Source organism: Echinops telfairi, unplaced genomic scaffold (genome assembly GCF_000313985.2).
Source record: "Echinops telfairi isolate 266 unplaced genomic scaffold, ASM31398v2 ScPeMD7_443;HRSCAF=831, whole genome shotgun sequence".
Lineage (NCBI taxonomy): Eukaryota > Metazoa > Chordata > Mammalia > Afrosoricida > Tenrecidae > Echinops > Echinops telfairi.
Genome location: NW_022104341.1, coordinates 66,778,539 through 66,804,152, shown reverse-complemented (window position 1 = coordinate 66,804,152; position 25,614 = coordinate 66,778,539). Strand labels below are relative to the sequence as shown.

The following is a 25,614-nucleotide window of genomic DNA, read 5'->3' as shown; positions in this document are numbered from 1 at the left end:
GGCAGCAAATGTACAAATGTGCTTTACACAATTGATGTGTGTATGGATTGTGATAAGAGTTGTATGAGCCCCTAATAAAATGATTTAAAAAATAATAATAAATACATAAAATCAAGGATGAAAGAGGAAAGAAAAAAGGAAACTTGAGTTTCAGTTGCTCAGCATCACATGACTCATCAATGATTGCCTCAGAACCGAAACTCAGGTCGGTTTGTTTGGCTCCACAGCCTGTCTTTATTTCCAAAACATATATACTGCCTGTGAGATAAGACAAGGTTCCTCACTGTTAGGTTAGAGGGCCAGTTGTAAACAGCTCATTACATTTCAGTCTGAAAAGTGCTACAGTAGACGTGAATGCTAAGAGCCCATGCTCATAAACAGAATTCCTTGTGCTCTTTTTCGTAATGTGCAATGAGCAGGAATTTGGCTGGAATGTGTATGAATGGGGTTTTCTCTAGTAAGACGATACACAGTCCAGTTGCAAGCACCAGTCCCCACACATGCCTGTGGCTACCCTCTAACTGCTGAACCTGGTTGGAGGCATTTAAGGCAAAACCTTCTGTTCTCTCTCAGGACTGCTGGCGCCTGGAGCCTGCCTCCTGCACCTGCCAAAGGCTTAATGCAGCCTTGGGATGAAGGGGTGGGGGAAGGCAGAGCCCGCAAACTGGACCAGCTCCCTGGGCTGAGCCCAATCATCTCTCTCAGAAAGAGACTTGAGCAGGTGTCTGGGCTTTGTCACTTCAGGGAAACTCAGCTGACATGAGCCTATAGTTAGATGAAACGCAGCCAGTGGCGTCCCCTAACGGAGCCAGCTTGGACACAGACAAGAAGACGAGCAGGAGCACATGGAGAAAGGCATTAATCCAGCTAGACCACTTCTGATCTTTGCGAGCCCGGGCACTTTGCCAACCCTCCTTGTGCCTGTGTCTCTACCTGTAACACAAACGGAATATGCTTGGCTGTGCTTTCTGCTGGTCTCTTCTATACGGTGATGGATGCAGAAGTAGCTTCATGATCAGTTAATACCCCAGTGATCCCCAATCCATCCTGCATGCCAACTGCTGCTAGATTGTGACTTTTAGAAGGAAAAAGACTTGCCCTAGGCAGTGGTGAGATGCAGTAGACTGGTATTGGCCATTTTGAATTAGAAAACCATGTCGTTTATTATGCCAAGAATGGAAAATTCAAGAGGAATTGTATGTAAGAAAATCTAGTTAATGCAACTATCACTCAAATTTACATAATGACTTCTAAAGCTAATGATAAAGACATTTAAGAATTCTGTTTAAAATTGGTCAACCTTAGCTGTAGCACAAAAATGTTTAATTGGTTTGTGGGGCGGGGAGCAATTTTTTTTCCTGAAAGGGGATGGTTGATAGGCTAAATAAATTTGGGGATCTATGTTGTAGATCAATCCCTAATTTTATGAACAAACAAGATGAGTAAGGGAAATAGCTTGGTTGTTTATAGATTGGATCCTGTTTGGATCCTGAAATTACCCCCCTTCTACAGGAAAGTCCTTTGGTTAGATTTTCTCCTTTGTGAAGTAAAAATAGGAAAAGGACCTATCTGGTTGAGTTGGTATGAGCATTACATCTCTGTAAATATCATGGGAGAATGCACACGTAAAAACATAATGTATATTTTCTCTTTAGTTCTCAAAACAAACTCCAATTCATACTCTCCAAGAACACATGGCTTGGGAGTGATTGGAAGTTCTCTGTGCCTTTGTTTCCATAGTCTGCTCAGATGTCTAAGAACATTGCAGGCCACTTGAGTGAGCGCAGAGCAGAGTGACCTGAAGCGTCCTCTTTGATTGGACCCTGACAAAAGCCTTCCCTCCTGTTTCTGAGAGGAAAGGAACAGTCTTCTGATGAAATCCTGCTCGACACAGGACCATCCTTGACAGGGGCATGGCGGGGGAATTAGGGGTGGTGGTAGTGTCAGGGTGTACTAGTGGAAATGTGGGTAGTATCTTCCCTGGGCAGTGCATATATACAATAGACCAAAGTCACATCTTGGGTTCTGAGGTGAACACCTACCACCTTTGGGTGTTTACTAGCTGTGAGGCCTTGGACAACCTGTGCACCATGTCTGAGACGAATTTTCCAAATGGATGCTGCAAAGGCGGAGGTGCATGGCATAAAAAGAGATAACTCCGAGTTGGTAGGTTTCCATCAATTGGTGTACATCTCAGGTCCTAAGTAGTTGAAGCATGGACTGTCTGATGCACCGCAAAGAAATTCTGGGATGCGGTTTAGGGTTGTCTTCTCTGTTGGCATGTAATAGAATTGTCACTGGGCAAAGACAACGTGCCCTTCGGGCTACAACCCTCTCCATACCACACACACCTGAGTAATTCCTAGGTAGGCTTTAGGTCTTGATTCAAATAGCGCTTCCTCAAAGAAGCCTTCCCTAACATTTAGACAAGATTAGGTTTCTCACGTCTACAGTCTTATTGTACTTTTCTACTTTCCACATATTTATCGTAGTGGGTAATTTCACATTTATTCCAAACCTAGACAATTGCTAACTTAGGTCTCTCTCTTAAAATGTCAAGCTGCATGAGGGTAGGGCGTGGACTCTTTTCCTTCTGTTTTAGCTCCAGTGACTGGCACAGACCAGGGTGACTATATGCACTCAGAAAGCACCCTTTGAATTAATCAAGGACTAAATCAATGTGTCAGTGTAGATGGAACTGTCTTTTCCTGTGTGTTATTACTGTAAGTTGCCATAGAGCTGACTCTGACTGATGGGGTCTCCATGTGTGTAGAGTGGCACAATTCCTTGGGAATTTTGGAGAAGTAGATTGTCAACCTTGTCTTCTGAGGCACCTCTGGGTGAATTCGAACTGCCAGCCTTTGAACTGGTAATTGAGCCCTTAATGATTGTACCACTCAGGGAGATTGTTCTTCCTACCATAGGTACCAAATGATCCTTTTTAATGAAAGAATGGTGATAATAGATTCCCTAATTTTCCCTCTATGTGGAGAAATTCAAAGTTAGCAATGCTGTGCCTTTATCTCCATCCTACTTCAGGATAAGAAATCCTCATTTGAAAAGTCACAAGTTTAATGAAAAGGAAGTCAGAACAATTGGAGGCAAGACAATCAAAGGTCTGTGCCGATGACAAAATGCTAGACTAGGAACTCTGAAGGAAGAATGAGCACACTTCAGTTCATTTCTCTAACCCCACAGGCATACAGTAATGGCTGCCTAAGTTGAATAAGTTGTTGAATAAGTGAATGCATTTTCTTTCTAATTTATATACATGGGAATCCGGAATCCTTTTGCCTCATTCACAAAGATAACTTCTAGCCCAGTGTCCCTCTTTATGAGTCATTCCTACTGTCTCTGTCTCATCTTTTGACACACTTCCTGTGCCTATAGGGAACTCCCATAGTCCTCCCACAAGAAAACAGATACCACACTGCTGTACCTTGAATACTAAGAGCGCCAATCTCTCTCTCTCTCTCTCTCTCTCTCTCTCTCACACACACACACACACACACTCCTCTGACTTTCTTTAAACTCTTCCCTCCTTTTGGAATGCCTTCTCTACCTCTTCAGGCTAAATACTACTAGTCTTTTTAAAGTGAGCTAATGCCCAAACTCACTCAAAAAATTTACTGCCATTGAGTCAATTTTGACTCAAAACTACCCTGTAAGATATAGTAGAACCATTTCTGTGGGTTCCCCACTGTCAACTTGGGGTAATCTTCTTGGATCATCCCACTCCTCACATCCTCTTCTGTCGACAGTATCCATCCACAACATTCCATATTTGTCTTTCCCTCCAAAAGACTGCACTGTAATCTGTCTGCTTATTTCTCAAGCTCTTCCTTAAGTGAGGAACTTCCTAAAGTCAAGAATTGCATCTGATCCATCTATAGATCTCTAGCACCCAGAAGAGGGAGAGAACACGATTTTAGGTAGCTAGTAAACATTTGTAGAAGGAAGGGAATATATCAGTTACCTATTGCCACAAAAATGCTGAGTAGAAAATTAACACAAAACTGTTATTGTTATTATTGTTGTTGTTGGGTATCAACAAGTCCTTTCCTACTCATGGCGATTTTATGGACAACAGAACAGAATACTACTCAGTCCTACGCTATCCTTCAATTGCTATGTTTGAGCCCATCACTGGAGCCACTGTGCAGCTACAGCTTGCCCAGGGTCCTTCTCTCTTTCACTGCCCTTCTGCTTTATCAAGTATGATGTCCTTCTCCAGGGACAGCACTCTCCTGATAACATGTCCGAAGTCTCTCCATCCTAAGGAGCATTCTGGCTGTACTTGCAGGATAGTTTTGTGTGTTCTTTTGGAAGTCCACGTGCTTCATTATTCTTCACCAGCACTATAATTTAAATTCATCACGTCTTTAGTCTTCCTTATTCAATGTCCAACTTTCAATGCATCTGAGGCAGCTGAAGCACCCTGGCATGGGTTAGGCACACCTTTGTCCCAAAAGCAGTGTGCTTTCTTTCCAGTGCTCTACAGAGGTCATGGGCAGTGCATTTACCCAGTGCATTGCATCCTTTTAACTTTTGCCTCCTGCATCCACGGGACACAGAACCTTAGTGACTTGTGAAAATAAACATTTATTTTTGTTTACAGGTTTTTGGATTAGCAGGTGAATCTCGTGATCTGGGCTGGCCAGCTCCTAGTCAACTAAGGATGGGGGGGTGGGGACTTGTTGATCTTGCCAGGGGGCTGTCATAGATCTGGGGTTTCAACTAAGACAACTAAGCTGGTTCATCTCTGCTGCACATGTCTTTCCCCACAGCAGGCTAGTCTACACATGTTCTATGAAGTCCAAGTGACTCAACAGCCCTTAACAACAACAACAACAACAACAATGCAATCGGTGGAAGCACAAATCCCTCCTATGCCTCGGAATCCAATCAAACTTCCTGCCATAGAGCTGATTCCGACTCATTGAGACTTTATAGGACACAGTAGAGCCGCACGGGTGGGTTCCCAAGCTTGTAACTCTTTAAGGGAGTAGAAAGCCTAATCTTCCTCCCACCCAGCTGCTGGCAGCCTAAATATGGAAAACCGAGACAGTGCTACTGCTACCTCACTCTCTTGGCCAGAAGAAGTCTCAAGGCTGACTCATAGTTAACCATTTGCCATTAAGTCCATTGCAACTCATGTCTACCCCCAAAATGACTCACTGCCATTCAGTTGATTCTGCGTCATAGGGACCCTATAGGGTAAAGACCCTATAAGGTAAAGTGCTTTCTGGAAATTATAATGCTTCATGGGAGCAGTAAACCTCATCATTCTCCTTCTGAGTGGCTGGTGATTTTGAACTGCTGACTTGCTTAAGCTTTTCCCTCAGCCTGAAATGCCTTCTCTGTCTCTTCTGGCAAAATCTTACTAGTCTTTTAAAACTGAGTTTATGCTCCAAACTCACTGCCGTAGAGTCGATTATTACTCATGGTGACCCCGGAGGACATGGTAGAATTGTCTCCGTGGGTATCTGAAGCTGCCACTCCTTATGTAACTCACTGTCCCATCCCCAGGACTCCTCGCAGTCAACTTACAGGTGTCCAACTAAAACTGTGCTCTGTAGAGAAGTAGATCATCATGTGGACTTGAGTCTCCAAATTTCTGGTTAGCAACAAAGTGTAATAACCTTGTTCAGATTCCAGAAACCGTGGTTCAGATGCAGGGGGCGGATGGACAGAGCCACACAGCTCCATGAACAGCAAAGACTGTGGACAGCAAAGGCAGATTGTTCAATCAGCCAGAGGAAGAGAATCCTCAAGGAAGCATGTCATCAGTACCTTTCCAATGCAATTGCTTTGGCCACCTTGACATCTCAGTGGAGCTAGCAAGAAGGTTTCAAAGATGGAATCCTGGTTTCCTAGTAAAGGAGTGATTTCTCCATCACAAAAGGTGTTCCAGGAGAAGCTGAGTTCCATTGCCATAGAACCAGCAGGAGTCAGGTGGCTAAGACTCCCTCTTCTGAGGTAAGTCAAGTGTTTTCAAGTGTTTTCCCTCTTTCTCTGCAGATCAGCAAAGATCCGATTTTCGTACCTGGCATCTGGGGCCCTTATTTCTCAGCCATGGTCCCTGGGCTGTGGCTGAATGAAGGAGGCCAGAGCGTTACTGGAAAGTTGGTAAGTGGATACTTCCTGTAATATAATCTTGAATGTGTTTGCACCCCTGATTAACCTATTTGGTCACCTTACTCTGTCTCTGGTGAATGTACAAACTCCTGAATTAGCAGAGTTAGCTTTCTCTCTGGGTTGCTGTGGTTGGTTGTAGGGTTGGTTCCTACTTATGGTGATCCCATGTGCACAGAGTAGAACTGCTTCATGGAGTTTTCAAAGATGAGACATTTCAGAATGGGCAGGTTGCCAGGCCTGCCTTCCTATGCACTTCTGGTTGGGTTCAGTCATACTGCTTAACCACGTGCACGGCCCAGTGGCATTCTCTTAGTGTAGAGTCTAACATATGCTTCCTGCACAGTATATGGTCACTAAAGAAATACAAGTTGGGCCAAGCAGTGATGACTAGCCCATGTTCTTACCTCTAATTCATTCCCACACCACTCCATCTTTCACACAGCAGCTAAAGTGATAGTTTACTTTGTGAAAATGGCCACGTCACCCCCCAGTGCAAATCCTACCAGAGCTTCCCATACTTCTTCAGGCATAATTCAGAGTCATGTTCTTTGTATATTATGGCTTTCAGAAGCTGTCTGTTCAGCCCACACTAGTACCTATTCATAAAGCTAGATTTCCCCCTAATAGCTTCATCGCAATTCATGTTCCTTCACTACTCTGTGACTTTGTCTGTGCTCCCTCATCTACAGAGTTTGTCACTCCCATGATAACGCTCATCACAACCTATTATTTATATTGGTTTATAAATACCACCCCACTTCCAACCCCTCCAGAAAACTGTGAAGTCCTGAAAGGCAAAGGTCATATTAAATATTTCTTTATACCAGTAGACCTAGTTAGTATTTGGTTCATAGATAAGGCTTTAAATGGTGAAAGAGTGGGAATCATCTACTAGAGGACACAGCAGATCCATGCAAGTGAAATGAGTGTTGCCACAGTGGTATAAAGCATTGAGTTGTCACAAAGATATGTCAAGAAACTTTCCAGGAACTGGGCTTTTGTGGTCTATAAACATCAAAACCCTAAGTTGGGGATTATCAGCGCAACACTTACTCCAATGACCACCAGGGCTCCAATGTAAATAAAGCTGAAGATTCTTCTGGACAGAGGTACAAAGATACTAGGTTTTCTTTTTAATCAAGCCATATTTGACGGTGATTGCAAATATTCCCCAATTTGAACTGTAGCATAGTCTGTCTTTAAATAACCTGCATTAACAGTTGAAGAGCTAAGTAGGGACAATGTCATCAACAAGTTCTTGTAAGACTTCCTGAGTTATTGAATGTTATCCAATTAACCAAGGAGAACCAGGGAAGTGGAATACTGGACTGACTTGGACAAACCTTCATTGAAGAAAATGCTTTCAAGCAGCTGTTGTTTTGACGTGCCATTCAGCTGATTCCAACTCACAGTTACCCAAGGTACTGACTGCAGAGTGAGCGCGGCCAGTCCTGTGCCATCCCCACAGTTTGCATCTACTGTTGTAGCCACAGTGTCGATCCATCTTGTCAAGAGTCTCCCTTTTTTCCTCACTACCTTTCTGCCGAGCAAGATGTCTTTCTTCAGGGACTCATTGGTCTCTTCTGACATGTCCAAGGTCCCTAAGACAAAATCTTCCAGTCCTTGCCTCTAAGGAGAATTCTGGCTGTACTTCTTCAAGACAGAATTCTTGGTTCTTTTGCCACTCATGGTACTTTCAATATTGTTTGCCAACACCCTACTTCAAATGTATCAGTTCATCTTCTGTCATTTAAATATGCAACTTTCACATGCACCTGAGGCACCTGAAAATACCCCGGTGTGGGTAAGGCCCACCTCAGTCCTCAGAGTAACACCCTTGCTTTTCCGTACTTCAAAGAGGTCTTGTGCAGCAGATTTACCCAATGCAATGTGTTCCTTGTTTCTTGACTGCGACTTCCAAGAACATTGGCAACTTTAATCTTTTCTCCATTTATGATGATGTTACCTATTGGTCCAGTTGTACGGATTCTGGTCTCCTTGACATTGAGTTATAATCCATGCTGAATGCTGTAATCCTTGACCTTCATCAGGAAGTGCCTCAGGTCCTCCTCACTTTCAGCAAGCAAAGTTGTGTCATCTACATATCGCAGGTTGTTAATGAATCTATCTGGAATTCTGATGTCACATTCTTTTTCCTTTAGTCCAGCTTCTTTGAATATTTACTTAGCATACAGAGATTGAATAAATATGGTGAAGGGATACAACCCTGACACACACCTTTCCTAATTTTAAACCATGCAGCAGTCCCTTGTTCTCTTTGCAAAACGGCCTCTTGATCCATGTACAAATTCCATAAGAGCACAATGAAGTGTTGTTCAGTGCTCATTCTTCTCAAGGCTATCCATACTTTGCGATCATCTACACAGTTGAATACTTCAGCATAGTCAATAAACTGCTTTCTAAAATCCATCTGACATTGGAAATAATATCCCCTGAGCCATGTATTGCAGGATGATCGTCAGCAAAATTTATTTGCATGTGATATGAATGACAAACAAAAAAACTCACTGCCATCAAGTCAATATTGACTCATAGCAACCCTATAGGGCAGCGGTTCTCAACCTGTGGGTCGTGACCCCTTTGGGGGTTGAACGACCTTTTCACAGGGGTTGCCCAACACCATCGGAAAACACATTTCCAATGGTCTTAGGAACTGAGACACAACTTCTCTATCTGTCTCAAGGCAGGTCCACCCACATACAGATACGCCCACATGTGAGTACCCAGCGTGAAGATATTTACATTATGATTCATAACAGTAGCAAAATTACAGTTATGAAGTAGCAATGAAAATAATTTTATGGTTGAGGAACTGTATTAAAGGGTCGCAGCATCAGGAAGATTGAGAACCACTGCTATAGGGCATAGTAAAATGCACATTACTTTCCAAGACCGTAACTGTTTATGGGCGTGGCATGCCCAGTCTTTCTCCCTTGGAGTGGCTGGTGGTTTTGAACTGCAGAACTCATAACCACTATACAACCAGAGCTCTGAATTATAGAATAATGATATGGTTCTATCATTTGAGCATTTTGTTGGGTCACCTCTCTTTGGAATGAGTACAAATATGGATCTCGTCCAGTCAGTTGCCCAAGTAACTGTCTTTAAAATTTCTGGCATAGACAAATGTGTGCTTTCAGTGTTTTATCAGCTTATAAAAACATTAAAATTGGTATTCCATCAACTTCTGGAGCCTGGTTTTTGCTTAGTTTTACAGTACAACTTGAACTTCTTTCTCTGGTACCATTGGTTATTGCTCATATGTGACCTTCTAAAATGATGGAATGTCAAATAGTTCTTTTTGGTACAGTGACTCTGTGTATTTGTGCCATCTTTTTTGAGGCTTCCTTTATCATTTACTGTTTTGTCCATAAAATCTTTCAGCATTGTGATGGCTTGAATTGTTTTTTGAGAGTTGTTTTTTCTGTTCAACATAAGCTGAGAATATTCCTCCTTTAAAATTTTCTCACTCTATGTCTTTGCACATTTTATTATAACTTTGTGTTCTTGAGCTGCTCTTTGAAATGTTCTGGTCATCTTTTTTACTTCATCATTACTTTTATTGCCTTGACTATCTAGTTAAGAGCAAGTTTCAGAGTCTCTTCTGACCCTCCAATTGTATCTTCTGACCCTCCAGTTGTATCTTCTGACCCTCCAATTGTATCTTCTGACCCTCCAGTTGTATCTTCTGACCCTCCAACTGTATCTTCTGACCCTCTTGTCGTATCTTCTGACCCTACAGTTGTATCTTCTGACCCTCCAATTGTACCTTCTGACCCTACAGTTGTATCTTTTCCTTTTTTTTTCTTCTGTCTTTTCATTGACCATTTACTTTCTTCATGAATGATGTTCTTGATGTCTTTCCATAGCCCATCAGGTTTTTTCATTAGTTTTTGATGCATTAAATCTGTTTTTAAGATGTTCTCAAATTTTGGGGGGGATATACTCAAGGCAATATTTTGGTATTAGTCAACTTCTTTGAATTTTCTTCAGTTTTAACTTGACCTTACATATGAGCAATTGATCATGTGTTCCACAGCTAGCCCTGACCTGGTTTTATCTGCTGATATTGAGTTTCTTCATCTTCTCTTCCTACATATGTAATCAATTTGATTACTGTATATTCCATCAGGAGATGTACATGTTGCTGTTTATGTAAGTCTATGAATCCTGGCAGAAAGTCATGAATGTTTAAATGAGCATAGTGGTGATGATGATTGAAAAGTAAGGTCATAGTTTAGCAGAGATTCTGAGGGATTACATGTGGAAGGATGGGGAACATGAAGCCTAGGCACAATTAGCAACTTCTCAACTTTTAATACCTTCTATTGAAATTATTCTTTTATGGCCTGATTTCTCCACCAAGGCTTCTAAATGTTTGGCAAACAAAAGCAATCTGAGCCCAAGATCGATGCGAACATGACTGTTTGTTTCTCTTTCTGTTGCATTACTGTTCTATACAAGAGTGCTACTCATCGAGTGGACTTCAACTCCCAGAGACCCTGTTTGCCTGAGTAGTTTTAAATGATTGCTTTTTCAGAAGTAAACCTCCCCAGCTTTTCTCTCAAGGTGCCGTGATGAGTGAACTTGAACCTCCAACCTTTCAGGGAATAGCCAAGAGTATTAACTATTTATACCACCAGGGGACTGATTTCTCAAATTCTCTTTCCAGGAGAACAGAAGCACGAATGGATGGATAGATTCAAAGACCATGGGCTTTGCCCTTGCTTTTGTGCCAGGCTAAAGAGATCGATCAAATCAATCAGACCCAGTCAGTCCTTGGCTTTAAGAAGCACACATTATGGTAGGGATGCTCAATTAAGTGTGAAATAAATAAAATTTGAGTCATCTTAATAACCAGTGCTAGAAAGTCAACAAAAGTCTGAGTTACAGTGGGCCTGGAGCTTTCCACTATGCTGTTTAAACTGCTCTGTGTGTTTACACAGACTTCAAGTTAAATATCCTTGCTCTGTCTGTAACCCATTGCAAATACATTACTGGATTAAAGCCCCTTTTAACCCCCATCATCCTGTAATCACCTTCAGCTGATCCAGAACTCATACATGACATCATGCAGAGGCATTTCTAACTAACGACCCTGTAAAGCAGCTCTTTGTGCAGGATGTGTTGTCCATGAACCTGTCCATCATCAAGTTTTCAGAAACATGCTATGCAACTTGGACATCTGTATCAGTGTAGAAATAGTTTCCCCAGCTTTTGGCTCTACATTTACTCAGTTGCTATGGATACAAGCCATCTTTGCCCAAATATTATGATGCATCTTTGTGGAGAAGCATTGGCTCTGCTTGTTTCTTGATGCTGAATGTAAATGAAAAATGTGGCCTCTTTTCAGCTATTTCTACAAATCTTTATAATTGTCCACTATGGTTTCTGACAGATATCCTAGAAATTGTCAGCCTTTACCCATTTACTTGAATTTGAACCATCAACCAATCTGAGCTCATTTTGACAGTCCTACATATGGGTATAGTTTCACTGTAATAGGCAGTTGCGTTAGACACAGGGGTGAGGCATGGTGAGTCCTAGGAACCCAAAAGTTAGCATAATGGGACAAAGCTTGAATCAAAAATAAAAGAGAGCGTCTGGTATAGCATCAATCTAAGGAATCCAAAGAGAAAGAAAGAAATCAGCTGCAAAATGAAAGCTGGAATAAGAATAACAGTACGGATAGCAGTAATAATAATTAGGCACACTGCTAAAGATTTACATATATAGCCATGTTCGTCATTGAATGATCACCAAAATGATCAATAATCACAGTGCCTACTTTCCTTTTGAAGGCTTATTCTCTGATGAATTCCAAATGTGTTTCAGGTATCATCTCATTGAATCCTTTCAATCATCCCTTAGGGAGATTGTTTGCATGTCACAGAGGGAGAACTGAAGCACTGAGAAGTGGGTCACAAGGACAGGCTGGGACAAAGGGTGCTTTTATACCTGCCCTTTCCTATACATGCCTTTTCCTTACCATTACTTATTCTGGAAGTTCCTCTACTGAATCTGGATCTCTGGCTTGACCACAGGCTGTTGTCAGATAGAGGACTCTGAGAGGAAGTTGTGCGTTGTTTGCCTTGTGTTCTATGCACCTGTATCTTTCACATGCCACAAATGACTCAGAGGTACATTGCCCATGTTGTTGTGGTTAGGTGCCAACAAGTTGATAACAATTCATAATGACCCCATGTGACAGAACCGAACTCTCCCATAAAGTTTTCTAGGCTCCAATCTTAATGAGAAGGATCCCTGGTGGCACCATGGGTAAAGCACTCAACAACCCAAAAAAAGGGGGGTGGGGGACCAGGTGTTCAAACTCACCAACAACTCCAAGGAGAAAGATATGGCAGTCTGCTTCCATAAAGATTACAGCCTTAGAAACCCTATACAGGCATGGTTCTCAACCTGTGGGGTCGTGACCCCTTTGGGGGTTGAAAGACCCTTTCACAGGGTCACCCGATTCATAACAGTAGCAAAATTACAGTGATGAAGTAACAATGAAAATAATGGTATGGTTGGTGGGGTGGGGGGGGTCCCCACAACATGAGCAACTGTTTAAAGGGTCGCAGCATTAGGAAGGTTGAGAACCACTGCGATAGGGTCAGTTCTACCCTGTCCTTTTGCATGGCTGTGGGCCAGAATTAACCAAATGGCAGTAGGTTTGGGAAGTCTTAAGGGAGCTGGTTATCATGTCTTTCTCCCACAAAGTGGCTGGCTGGGTTCAAACTCTCAGCATTTGGGCTAACAGCTGAGGGTGTGATAGGGTACCTCTGCAACTCTTCCTACTTACAGCAACTCTGTAGGACAGAGTAGAACTGCCCCTCGGTGTTTCTGAGACCGTAAGTCTTTACAGGAGTAGAAAGCCTCATCTTTCTCCCTGTGGAGCATCTGGTTGTTTTGAACTACTGATGTTGAGGTTAGCAGCCCAATTACCAATCCACAATACCACCAGGGTGCCTTACTTTTTCCTAAGTATTCATTAAACAAACAGCCATAAATATACCATCTAAAGCACAAGAAGAGAGAGAGAATAGAAAGGAGAGGGAAAATGGAATAAATGATGGAAAAAAAAACAAAAAGTGAAGAATACATTGGAAAAATCAAATGTGTCATCTGGGTAGACTAGAGAAACAAATCTATGGACACACAAATGAGTATAAGGAAGAGTTTTATATACAAGAGCAATTGTACGTTAAGAAAACATCCCAACCCAGTCCAGTCCAAGGCCATAAGTCTGATATTAGTCCATATGTCTGATACCAATCTATAAAGTCCTCTTCAGACTCATGAAACACATGCAATGTAGTCAAATGCAGGACGATCACAAGCCAGTGGGTAGAACGTCTTTGGGTCCAGTGGCGTTGTAAGCATCTCAGTGCTGGCCGGGGTCTCTCTGTGGCTTCTCCGACTTCTGAGATCTGGTTGCACCCATGTGGCTTGTCTTCTGCAATGTCTCTGATAGAGTAGCTCAGCAAGTAGCTGAGAGAGGTATCTTCTGCTTCCATGGAGGAAGTACCAGTTTTCCTAGAATTCTCAGGAGAAGGCCATGCCCACACAGAAGTCTCATTGGCTATCTCCAGATTGATAACCTAGACTCCACCCCTACACTCTTAATCCTTAAATTGACACCAGATTAGGTGACTATCACATCAAAGGTTTTGCCAAGTAAATAGAGAGCTTCCATTACAAAGGAAATCCTTGATTCCAAGTATGTGACTAGATGGGTCCGTTGAAATATCTCCATCCAATCAATTTCAGGATGAAGGCAGGTACAATAACTGGCTGTTTTCGGGCTGTGGTGCTGTTGAAGTTTCTCATTTGACTGGTGCTGCTGGTGTGTCCGTTCTTTTTAGAAAGGCACACGCCTTCCCATAGATGATTAAATTCAATTGCATCACTAACCAGTATCCAGGATTACCGTGCTTGAAAATACTTTTACCTGAAAATTGTGCAAAAGACATTGCTTTTTGCTCTGCCATTTCCCTCAGAACACCCACCCAGTGTCGATACTACATCCATGAGCTAGGGTTTCTTTGTAATTGGACCATGGCCACTCCGTCCTTTGAGGAGCACTGTTGTCATCAGCCTCTGTTAAGTTTTCCCTTGATTCGGGGAGCCCTCAAGCACAAGAGAATGAAAGACTGCCCAGTCCTGAGCCATCGCCATTATTGACATGGGTCCAACCCCCCTTTATGATCCAGAGACCTTTCTCCCGAGGCCATTTTAGTCTGGACGCTCCACTTCGGCCTATTTCACATCAGGTTATTATTGTCAGGGGCTGTCCAGTCAGCCCTGACTCTCGCTACCCTGGGCCCAACAGACTAAAGCCCTGCCTGGGCCTGTGCCATCCTTACACTGGTTCTTGTTGGAGCCCATTTTGCCAGCCACTGTGTCCATCGTCTTGTGGAGGGGGTCGACCGCCATTTCACTGCCTAAGCTGGATGTTCAAGTAGGATGTCCTTCTTGAGGGACCGGGCTCTCCTGAAATATGCCCAATGTATGTGAGAAAGTCTTGCCATCCTTGCCTTGAAGAAGCATTTGGACTTTATTTCTTCCAAGACAGATTCGTTTTTCCCTTTGACCATCCATGGTACATGGTTTATACAAACATGCAGATCTCCACTGATGGATCAGATCTCTTGTAGGATGTGAGAGGATTCTATCACTCCACCACCAATACCTCCCAAGCGCTCTCCTTTGTTCATTTGCGGTCATTGTTACTGGGGCGGAGGCTGGGTAAGAAAGGCTAAAACACGTTCCTAAGCAGTTGCTGGTGTGATTAGCAGCTCCAGAGAGTGGATACAGCGTGCAGTGCCTTCGCTTCCTGGGTCAATGGAACATCTTTCTCATCACCCGGCCTCCTGTCCTTGGAGCATATTCCTGTGGCAGTCTACCTGCCGCCGTGACTGCACGGTTTTGGTTTTTCAGCCAGTAGAAGTCTTCGGCCTGTTGCCTGACCCGTGGATTGGGATGTGACAGCTTGCACAATTGTATGACCCATTTCATTGACGTAAATTTATTTCCCTCTATATGTAAATTTATCTCTCTGTATATGTCCGCAGTTTTAAGCCCTACCCACTCTGTGTGGGGCCAGAATTTCTAATTCTTTAAATATGAAAGTCTCAGAAAGTTGCAGGGCCAGTGTCCTATAGGGTCACTATGAGTCAGCATTGACTTGCTGGCACTGAGCTTTGATTTTTAGATATCAGCTGATGTGTATATATGCTTCACTGGTTTTGATCCTCTAGAGCAGTGGTTCTCAACATGTGGGTCATGACCCCTTTGGGAGTCAAATGACCCTTTCACGGGGGTTGCCCAATTCATAACAGTAGCAAGATTACAGTTATGAAGTAACAACAAATATAATTTTATGGTTGGGAGGGTCACCACAACATTAGGAACTGTATTAAAGGGTTGCGGCATTAGGAAGGTTGAGAACCACTGCTCTAAAGAACCCGGATTAAGATTTTGGAACCCAGGATTTGCGCTTCAGCCATAAGGTTCCAATGTAGTGAGTTGCTGTGTGCTTTGGTATTTGTTCATGGTGAGTGCCTTGTCTGCCTCCTTCCTCTTCAAGGTGGTTCAGCCTCACCCAGACTTCTGTAAGTGAGACATGAAAAACTTGTTCACTCATTCTGTCCTATTGCGATTCTGTGTGCTCTGAATTACCTGTTGTGATAACAAGGACATGGTGATATGAGCCCAGCCCTCTAGTACCTTATCATCTAATGGGAAAGCTGGAAACATAAATGGGTCATTATAGTTTATTGTAGCATGTAAAATTATATTAGATTACCCCTTCCAGCCTTCCGGAGAGATTCCAAAACTCGTTGTCATGGAGTAGTCTCTGACCCATGGTGACCCTGTGTGTATCAGAGTAGTGCTTCGGTTCATGCTCTTTTCAATGGCAGGTTTTTTAAAAGCGCACCATCAACTTCTCTTCCAAGGCACCAATGGGTAGATACAAACCTCTAATCTTTCAGATGACAACAGAGCCTGTTCACTGTATGTATCACCCAGAGATTCCACCAGGAAGATAGGGCTGTCATTACCTGAATACTTGCTCTGTGCCAAGCACTCTTCAGTCCATTAAGGTTCATTACGGTATCTAATTTTCACACAACATGTCTGTGAGGTCAGTGTTGGTGGGTCAATTTGCTAATGAAGAAGTAGGCTGAGACAGGTGAGATAACTAGTTTAAGGGTTTGTAGTTATATATGGCAGTACCATGATTCAAACCCAAGTCATCCACGGAAGGCCCTGGATCTTTCCAGACCAAACCTGACTTTGGTGGGGCTACCTGATTCTTCTTACAATTGTCTTGTAGACTGTCTTGAGAAGCTGTTCTTATTGGTTAATTTGGCTTTTTTTTTTTTTTTAGTGTATTGAAGCAAATACAGTTTGTGGGCTTGGTAAGACCAGGAAGGGAATAAGGTGTGAGTAGCACTATCAGTAAGATCTACATTATGAATTTATGTCAGTCCCCAGCACTTCACACTAGCTAATTGGAGTATCTTCAAGGCTATGAAGACCAACTGGGCCTAACCAAGTGCCTCCTTGTACCCTCCTGTCTGCTCTGCCCCTGTCTTTTTCTGTACTCACCTGGATTGTTCCCAGCTTCCTAATGGGCTCCATGCCTCTGTTATTTGCCCCCTCTAATCCCTCTCTTGAGCGACCATAAAGAAACCTTTATAAAGCACACCTATGACCTTATCAGTCTGAATAAGTCTCCATTTGCCTATAGAAGAAAGTCTAAACTAGGTAAAGTGGCATTTAGTTTTCCAACTAGTGTCTATTGAGTACATACTCTCTCCCAAGCACTGTTCTAAAAAACCACACAGCCGCTTCCTCTCAAACACAGTCATGGGCATTGTCAAGTAGATGAAGACCAACAATAAATAAAAAAAGCAAAAAGTAAAGACATCAACTTTAAGTTATGGCATCCAAAAAGCAAACCAACCTTATGATATGCTATTAAAAAATAATAGCGGAGATGGCTTATGGATTTAGGTGGTCTGTTTCCCATTTCAAATGCCGTGTATACTTGTGTGTAAGCCAAGTTTTTCAACACATTTTTAATGCATTTCTGTGGTAAAATTAGGTGCCTCAGCTGATATTCAGGTCAGCTTATACTCGTATATACAGTAAGTGGTCAGTGATGTGACATTTGTGCAAAGCCCTTGAGGAAGGGAAGGAAATATGGAAATCGTGTGGAAAAACATACAAACCAAAGGAATAGCCAGTATAAAGGTGCTGAGAGAGGTTCTTTCCTGGGACATTATAAGGGCAGCCAAGACACCATTGTGGATGGAACTTACTGAACCAGGATGAGACTCCAAAGATCAGACTTACTGCTGTTGGGTCAATTCTGACTCACAGCAATCCTGTTAGAGTCGAATTACCTCTGGTGGTTGAGCAGCCCAATGCATAAGGTGATGGGCAAGATCATGTTGGATTGTATGATTAACTTACATACTCCTCGAGGGGATCCTCCATCTTTTATCTTCATCTGAACAGCCTGTTGCACAAGATCTTGTTAGAGTAGTGAAAAGCAAGGATGTTACTTTGAGAACTAAGGTATGCCTGACCCAAGCCATGGTATTTTCACTTGCCTTATATGCATGTGAAAGTTGGACACTGAATAAAGAACACTATGTTAGTCCAGGTAGACTAGAGAAACAAAGTCATTGGCACTCATAGATGTGTAAGCGATAACTTTATATCAAAGAGCAATTACATATTAAGAAAACACCCCAGCCAAGTTCAGAGCAAGTTCATAAGTCAGATATTGCCCCATATGTCCGATACCAGTCTATAAATTCCTCTTCAGACTCATGCAACACATGCAATGATGCCAAATGCAGGAAGATCACAGGCAGGCCAGTGGGTTGAAAGTCTTGTGGATCCAGTGGCTGTGGAAGTATCTCAGTGCTGGCATGGGTCTTCACGTGGCTCCTCCAACTTCAGGGCTCTGGGTACCACCAGTATTGCCCCATGTGGCTTGTCAGCAGGGAGACAAAACAGAGAGTGTGTGTCCTGCCTCCAGGGAGGATGATAGGAGTTCCCAGAATCCTCAGGAGAAGACAATGCCCACACAGAGGGATGATTGGCTATCACCTGATTAACAGGCTAGAATCTACCTGTGTTAGTCCCGGTTGACTAGAGAAACAAATCCAGAGAAACTCATTTCTGTGTAAGAGAGAACTTTATATCAAACAGAAATTGTACATTAAGAAAACATCAACAGCCCAGTTCAGGCTAAGTCCATAAATCTGATATTACCACATATGTCAATACTAGTCCATAAATTCCAGATCAAGTCCATAAGTCCGATATTAGCCCATATATATATTATAGTCCATAAATTCCTCTTTAGACTCATGGAGTCATGCAATGACACTAAATGCAAGAAGATCACAGGCCAGTGGGTAGAGAGTCTTGTGGATCTAGTGGTGGTCGAAACCTTTCAGTGCTGGCGTGGGTCTCCACATGGCTCCTCCAGCTCCAGGGCTCTGGCTTTATTAGCGTAGCTCCATGTGGCATATCAACAGGAATATCTTGCAGGGAGTGAATATCTGTGTCCCACCCTCAGGGAGGAAGAAAGGACTTCCCAGAATGCTCAGAAGAAGGCAATGCCCACACAGAGGCATTAATGGCTATGATCTGATTGACAAGCTAGACTCCACCCCTTTGTAAATTGACAGGAGATTTTGTAACTGCCACAAAGATCAGAGAAGAACTGATGCATTTGAATTGTGGTGCTGGAAAAGAATATTGAAAGTACCTTGGACTGCTGAAAGGACAACCCAACCCGATCTCTCTGGAAGATGTTCAGCCAGAGTACTCCTTGAAGGCATACTCTGGACAAGTTGTTAGAAGAGACCAACCATTGGAGAAGGACCTCACCATGTTTGGTAAAGTAAAGGAGCCGCGAAACAGAGGAAGGCTCTCAAAGAGATGGATTGACACCAAGGCTGCAACATTGGACTGAAGCATAAGAAAATTTCTGAGGATGGTGGAGAAGTAGACTGTATCTTATTCTTTTGTGTGTAAGTTTGCTAAGGGTTGGAACTACTTGATGGCAACAAGTTACAAATAACAACAAGCACCATCTATCTCTTGGCTCCTTCCTTCCTTATTCTCTATAGGAGCTCTGGTGGCATAATGGGTTGCGTGTTAGACTGCTAATCAGAAGGCTAGCTGTTTTGAACCACCAGCTTGCTACAGGAAAAGATGAGGATTCTTTCGACTCCTTGTTGTAATTACATAATCTGCTGTCAATTTGAGAGGATTAAGAGTGTAGGGATAGAGTCTAGCCTGTCAATCATTTTATAGCCAATGAGCCCTCTGTGTGGGCAAGGCCTTCCCTTGAGCATTCTGGGAACTCCTGTATTCCTCCTTGGAGGCTGGAGACACTTTCTGCTCATTCCCTGGGAGTGATAAGACACATGCAACTACAATAGTGCCCTGAGCTGGAGAAGCCACATGGAGACTCCTGCGGGTGCTGAGATGCTTACACCACCACTGGATCCACAAGACTTCCCACCCACTGGCCTGTGATCTTCCTGTATTCAGTATCATTGCATGTGTTTTGTGAGTCTGAAGAGGACTTTATATATTGATATTGGACATATGGGCTAATATCAGACTGATGGACTTGATCTAGACTGCACTGGGATGTTTCCCCAATATTCAATTGCTCTTGTTTATAAAAATCTTTCTTATTCACCTATGTGTCTATACATGAATTTGTTTCTCTACTCAGACTAACACACTCCTGTAAGGACTTTTTCTCAAAAAACCACAGGGCAATTTTACTCTGAGTTCTAAAAGGTCAGACTGACTCACTAACAGTGAGTTTTCCCTCACCCTCAGATCCATTTGATTGAGAAGCCCTTTTAGTTCCTCATGCAAATATATCTCCAGCCCATGTGTGTTTCTGTTTCTCCGACTCTTAGTACCATTGACCAACTCACTACTGTTCCTGTCCTGGCACTTGTAAAGTACGTTTGGGTCTTGCTTTTCTTATACCCAGTCTTAAAATATCTTTCTTATATTTCTGTTTAAATTATTTACATTTAGTGTAAAATAGATATGGTTGGATCTAGGGATTCCATTTTGCTATTTACTTTCTGTGGTTGCTTTTGTTGTTATTGTCGTTTACTTTTTTCCCCTATCCCTCCTACATTACCTTCTTTTAGAGCGACTAAGTGCTTTTCAATTTTCAAAAATCCAGTTTATTTACTTTCTATTTTGCATTGTTAGAATGACTCTCTTAGCAACAAGCATCTTTAACTTTTCATTCGATTAGAGTGACGATTGTATTTCTTCATTTAAAATATGCAGAAGCATGCAATAGTCTAGTTTCATTTGCCAGCACCCATCGACCCCCAGTTATTTGTGTTGTCATTCTTACATGTATAATGTCTACATATGGTGTAAGCACTTATGCACTCAGGTACTTACCAAAAGTTTAGTAATTTTCCTCCTACCCAGTAGGTTAGAGATTTGACCCCACCAGAGACCCCTCAGGAGATAGGCTTAGGGATCTGCTTCAGAAAAACCAGAGCTATGAAAACCCTATAGAGCCTAGTTCTGCTTTGCAAAACATGAGGTCACCAAATGTTGGAATTGACTCAATAGCAACGAGTTGCTTCATGTTGTAGATTTCATAAGTGTGATATCTGTATATGATATACATAATATACTGTATCCACAACACTGTAGTATATTTTCTTTTAAAGTCAGTTAAACATATTATGAGAAATGAAATATACCTCTTGAATTTGTAAACATATTTAGCATTTCATTGGTTTATATTTCTCTATGAGAAGTTGTTTCCACTTGGTATCCTACTTTAAGCTAAAGAACTTTTTAAGCATTATGTGGAGTGTAGGTAAGCTAGAGAAAAATGCCCTTACTTTTTTGAAAATGTATTTATTTTACATCTTATTTTGAAAGGCATTTTTGCTCAATATCAAATTCTTTTTAAAAAATCATTTTATTGGGGGTCCTTACAACTCTTATCACAATCCATACATACATCCATTGTGCAAAACACATTTGTACATATGTTGCCATCATCATTTTCAAAACATTTTCTTTCTACTTGAGCCCTGGTAACAGCTCATCCCCCCCCAAACCCATGAACCCTTGATAATTTATAATTATTATTTTTTTCATGTCTTATACTGACTGCTGTCTCCCCTCACCCACTTTTCTGTTGTTCATCCTCCTGGGAAGGGGTTATATGTCATAGTTGTGATTAGGTCCCCCTATCTCTCCCCACCTTCCCCTTCCCCTCCTGATATCACTACTCTCATTATTGGCTCAGAGGGATTTATCTGTCCTGGATTACTTATGTTTCCAGCTCTCATCTGTACCTGTACATGCTCTGGTCTAGACAGATTTCTTAAGGTAGTATTGGGATCATGATAGTGGGGGAGAGGAAGCAATCAAGAACTAGAGGAAAATTGTATGTTTCATCATTGCTACACTGCACCCTGACTGGCTCGTCTCCTCCCTGAGACCCTTCTGTGAGGGGATGTCCAATTGTCTACAGAGGGGTTTTGTGTCTCCACTTTGCCCTCACCCTCATTCACTTCGATACAGTTTTTTTTGTTCTGGGGCTTTGATGCCTGATATTTGATCCCATTGATACCTCATGATCACACAGGCTGGTATACTTCTTCCATGTGGGCTTTGTTGCTTCTCGGCTAGATAGTTGCTTGTTTATCTTCAAGCCTTTAAGACCCCAGATGGTATATCTTTTGCTAGCCAGGTACCATCAACTTTCTTCACCACATTTGCTTATGCACCCATTTTGTCTTTAACGATCATTTCACGAATGTGAGCATCACAGAATTCTGGATTATTTGAACAAAGTGTTCTTGCATTGAGGGAGTACTTGAGTAGAGGCCCAATGTCTGTCTGCTACCTTTATACTTAATATATACATATATGTCCATAGATCTATTTACCTATCATTATATATAAATAAATTTACATATGTATTTAGACCTCCATAAATATCCTTTACCTCCTAGTTCTTTCCTCTATTTCCTTTTACTTTCCTCTTGTCCCACTGTCATGTTCGACCTTCATTTGGGTTTCTGTAATTCCTCTTGGCTACATTGCCCTTGATCAAGCCTTACCAGGCATTCCACTCCTCCTTACCATTGATTTTCACTTGTAGTTCCCTTGTCCCTGGGTTTGTTGACACCCCTTTCCTTTTCCCCACTTCCTCCTCTCTGGTGTCCTCCTGGAATTGTAGTCCTGTTGTTTTCTCCCTACAGATTGTTTGTCCTTCCTATATTATCTAAATAGACATGCAAAAACAATAATAAGCACACACACAAAAAAAAAACAAAATAAGCAAAAGAAAACAAAAAACCAAAACAACAGCCACACAAAAAAAAACTAAGAACAAGAAAGAAAAGCCTATAGTTAGTTTAAGGTCTGTTTGTTGACCTTTATGAGTGTTTTCTGGTGGAGTCTGATGAGGTGCCACGCTGTGGCCCCAAAGTCTATTTTTGGCATTCCTTGGGAACTTCGTTGCTCTGCTCTCCTTGCGCTCCTTTGCATGCACTTAGTGATTTGCCCCAGTGTGGTGGGGTCAGCTCAAGCACAATTTCCACACTGCTTCTCCAGTGTTGTCTCTGTAATTCTATGGGTCAGTGAGGGATATCATGTCTCCTAGTGGGACCAGTCCTTGGTACACTCTGTGCATTGGCTGCTCTAAGCAGGAGTAACGTTCTAGGGGTTTGGTGGGCTTGGATGTGTTCCACTCTCTCTCCTTCCCTCTACATTTGCTCCTGTGAGCTCTGATCAGATGTGCCCTCTCCCTGAGCTGTAGCTTCAGTGCTGTCCTCTGAAGTGCATTCTTCTGGGGTGTGGGGTGGGGGTGGGGGTGGGGGCTCCACTTAGCTGTAATTGAGGCCAGTCCCACAGACCTCTCTATTGGGTCGCTGCTTCATGCTGGTATGCTGCATTCATGTCTTGGCACACTGGGTTGAAGTCTGGTCCCTCCCTCCTCCTGTGGAGATATAAATGATGCCTTCCCCTTGGGTGAATTAGTGCCCTGTCCCCCCGCTACCCATGTCTTTTCTTTCTTCTTTCTTTCTATTCCCTTCCTTTTTGGTAGGCTTCCATATGTATCCGTGGATTTGGTCTGGCCCCTGCCATAGGACCCAAACCTCATCCCAGGAATGTATGCAGTTTCCCCTAGGCCCCTTTTCCTTCTCAAGCTTACCTCGGTGGAACGAAGTAAGCCAAGCACAAAGGGACAAAGACGATATAGATTTCTTAATTGATATTTTTTTCTCCTCAGCACCTAAAAAACATCAAAACCAAAATCACACCCATTGAATCAATACTGATCCATAGTGCCCCTATAAGACAGGGTAGAACCGCTTCGGTGAGTTCTGAGACAGTAACTGTTTACAGGAGTGGAAAGCCTTGCCTTTCTCTCTCTGTGTTCACAGTTTGCAGCTGTCAACCTTGCAGATCACAGCCCAATGCCCAGCCACGACGCCATTAGTGCTCCTCTCGGCATTTAAACGGTCAATATATTGTATGTTCCACCATTGGTTGTCTTCTACTGAGACGCTGGCCATCATCCATTTGTTCTTTAACTGCTTTCAAGAGTGGTTCTTACTCTTTGGTTTTTATTATTGATAATAAAAGTATAAATGTCTTTGGGTTTATCCTTTTGGGGTGTTTTCAACTTCTTAAATGTATAAATTGACAACTTCAACAAGTTCAGGACATTTTCAGCATTTACTTTCCTGTCCCATTTTTCTCTCTTCTCTCCCTCAGCAACTCTAATTCCATATGTCAGCTAATGGTCTTTGAGTCCCTGAAGGGCTCTGTTACTTTTAAAAATCTCTCTTTCTCTCTCTCTATTACTCTCTTCTGAAGTTCATTGAATGATTTCTGTTATATCCAATCAGATGTTAGACCAATCAATTGAATATTTATCTCAGATATTATCTTTTTCAGTATAATAATTATTATTTGTAGTTTTATTTATTTGTTGAAGTTTTCTGTTTCTTCACTATAGGCATATTTTTCTTTGTATCTTTGAGCATTGAGCTTCCTTGTTAAAGTATTGTGTTTTCCCCAGCAATTTTATTGGCATATAATTCAATAGTTCAATCACATCAAGAAGAATTGTACAAATTCAGGGATAAGGGAACAGCATGATATCTAAATTTGATGGCGAGGAGGATGTATAATGCCTGGTGGGGCTTATTCAAATGCAATGTATCTGAGAGGAATTACTGAGATCCAAATGGAGAGTGAGCATGGTAGCGGGATAGGAGGAAGGTGAAAGGAGATAGAGGAAAGGAGTAGGAAGCAAAAGATACTTACAGAGCTATAACCATAGGCATGTATCTATGTAAATGGATTAATTTATAATGAAAGAGATAGAGGCCAATGTACTTATATTTTTATGGTAAGTATTAAGATAGCAGATGGACTTTAGGTCTCTAGTTAAGGCCTCCCTTAACACAAGAACATTGTGTTATGATAACTTAACACTCTTTGATTCTCACCTTCCCAGAAGACAAAATGGGTGCATAAGCAAATGTGGTGAAGAGAGCAGATGGTGCCCAGCTATCAAACAATATAGCATTTAGGGTCTTAAAGGCTTGAAGTTAAACAAGCAGCCATCTAGCAAGGAAGCAAATAAGCCCACATGGAAAAAGCACACCTGCATGTGATCATGAGGTGCCGATAGGATCAGGCATCTAATATCAAAAGATCCAAAGCAAACAACTATATGGATGCAAAAGAGCGGGGCTTGATTCCAGGATGCACACCTTCCCGAATCGATTGCTGAAGAAAAATGTGAACATAAGCTAAGGTGGTAAAGAAAGTTGATGGTGCCCAGCTACCATAAGATATAGCGTCCGAGGTCTTAAAGGCTTGAAGACATACAAGCGGCCATCTAGCTGAGAAGCATCAAAGCCCATATGGAAGAAGCACACCAGCCTGACTGACCACGAGGTGTAGAAGGAATCAGATTTCAGACATCAAAAAACTTAAAATCATATCAGTGGGTGCCCGCTCTACTGACACAATCACTGAAGACAAACGTGTGCATAAGCAAATGTGGTGAAGAGAGTTAACAGTGCCCGGCTATCAAAAGATATAGCATCTAGGGTATTAAAGGCTTGAAGATAAACAAGCGGCCATCCAGCTGAGAAACATCAAAGCCCACATGGAAGAAGCACACCAGCCTGTCTGACCATGAGGTGCAGAAGGGACCAGTGATCAGACATCAAAGAACTAAAAATCAGATCAGTGGGTGCCCACCTTCCTGATATGATCACTGAAAAAAAAGGTGTACATAAGCAAAGGTGGTGAAGAAAGCTGATGGTGCCTGGCTATCAAAAGATAGAGCATTTGGGGTCTTAAAGGCTTGAAGATAAACAA

The 25,614-nt window shown here is 42.2% G+C and overlaps 1 protein-coding gene across 5 annotated transcripts in view; it reads left to right on the top strand.

The window, feature by feature from the left end:
• FGGY (FGGY carbohydrate kinase domain containing) overlaps nt 1–25,614 on the top strand; it is a 564,284-nt gene that overhangs the window by 365,357 nt on the left and 173,313 nt on the right. For all 5 annotated transcript variants that reach the window (XM_045291915.1, XM_045291914.1, XM_045291916.1 and 2 more), the window contains one exon: nt 6,022–6,129. In XM_045291915.1, coding sequence (XP_045147850.1) covers nt 6,022–6,129 — 108 coding nt within the window. The remainder of the gene's footprint in view (nt 1–6,021; nt 6,130–25,614) is intronic.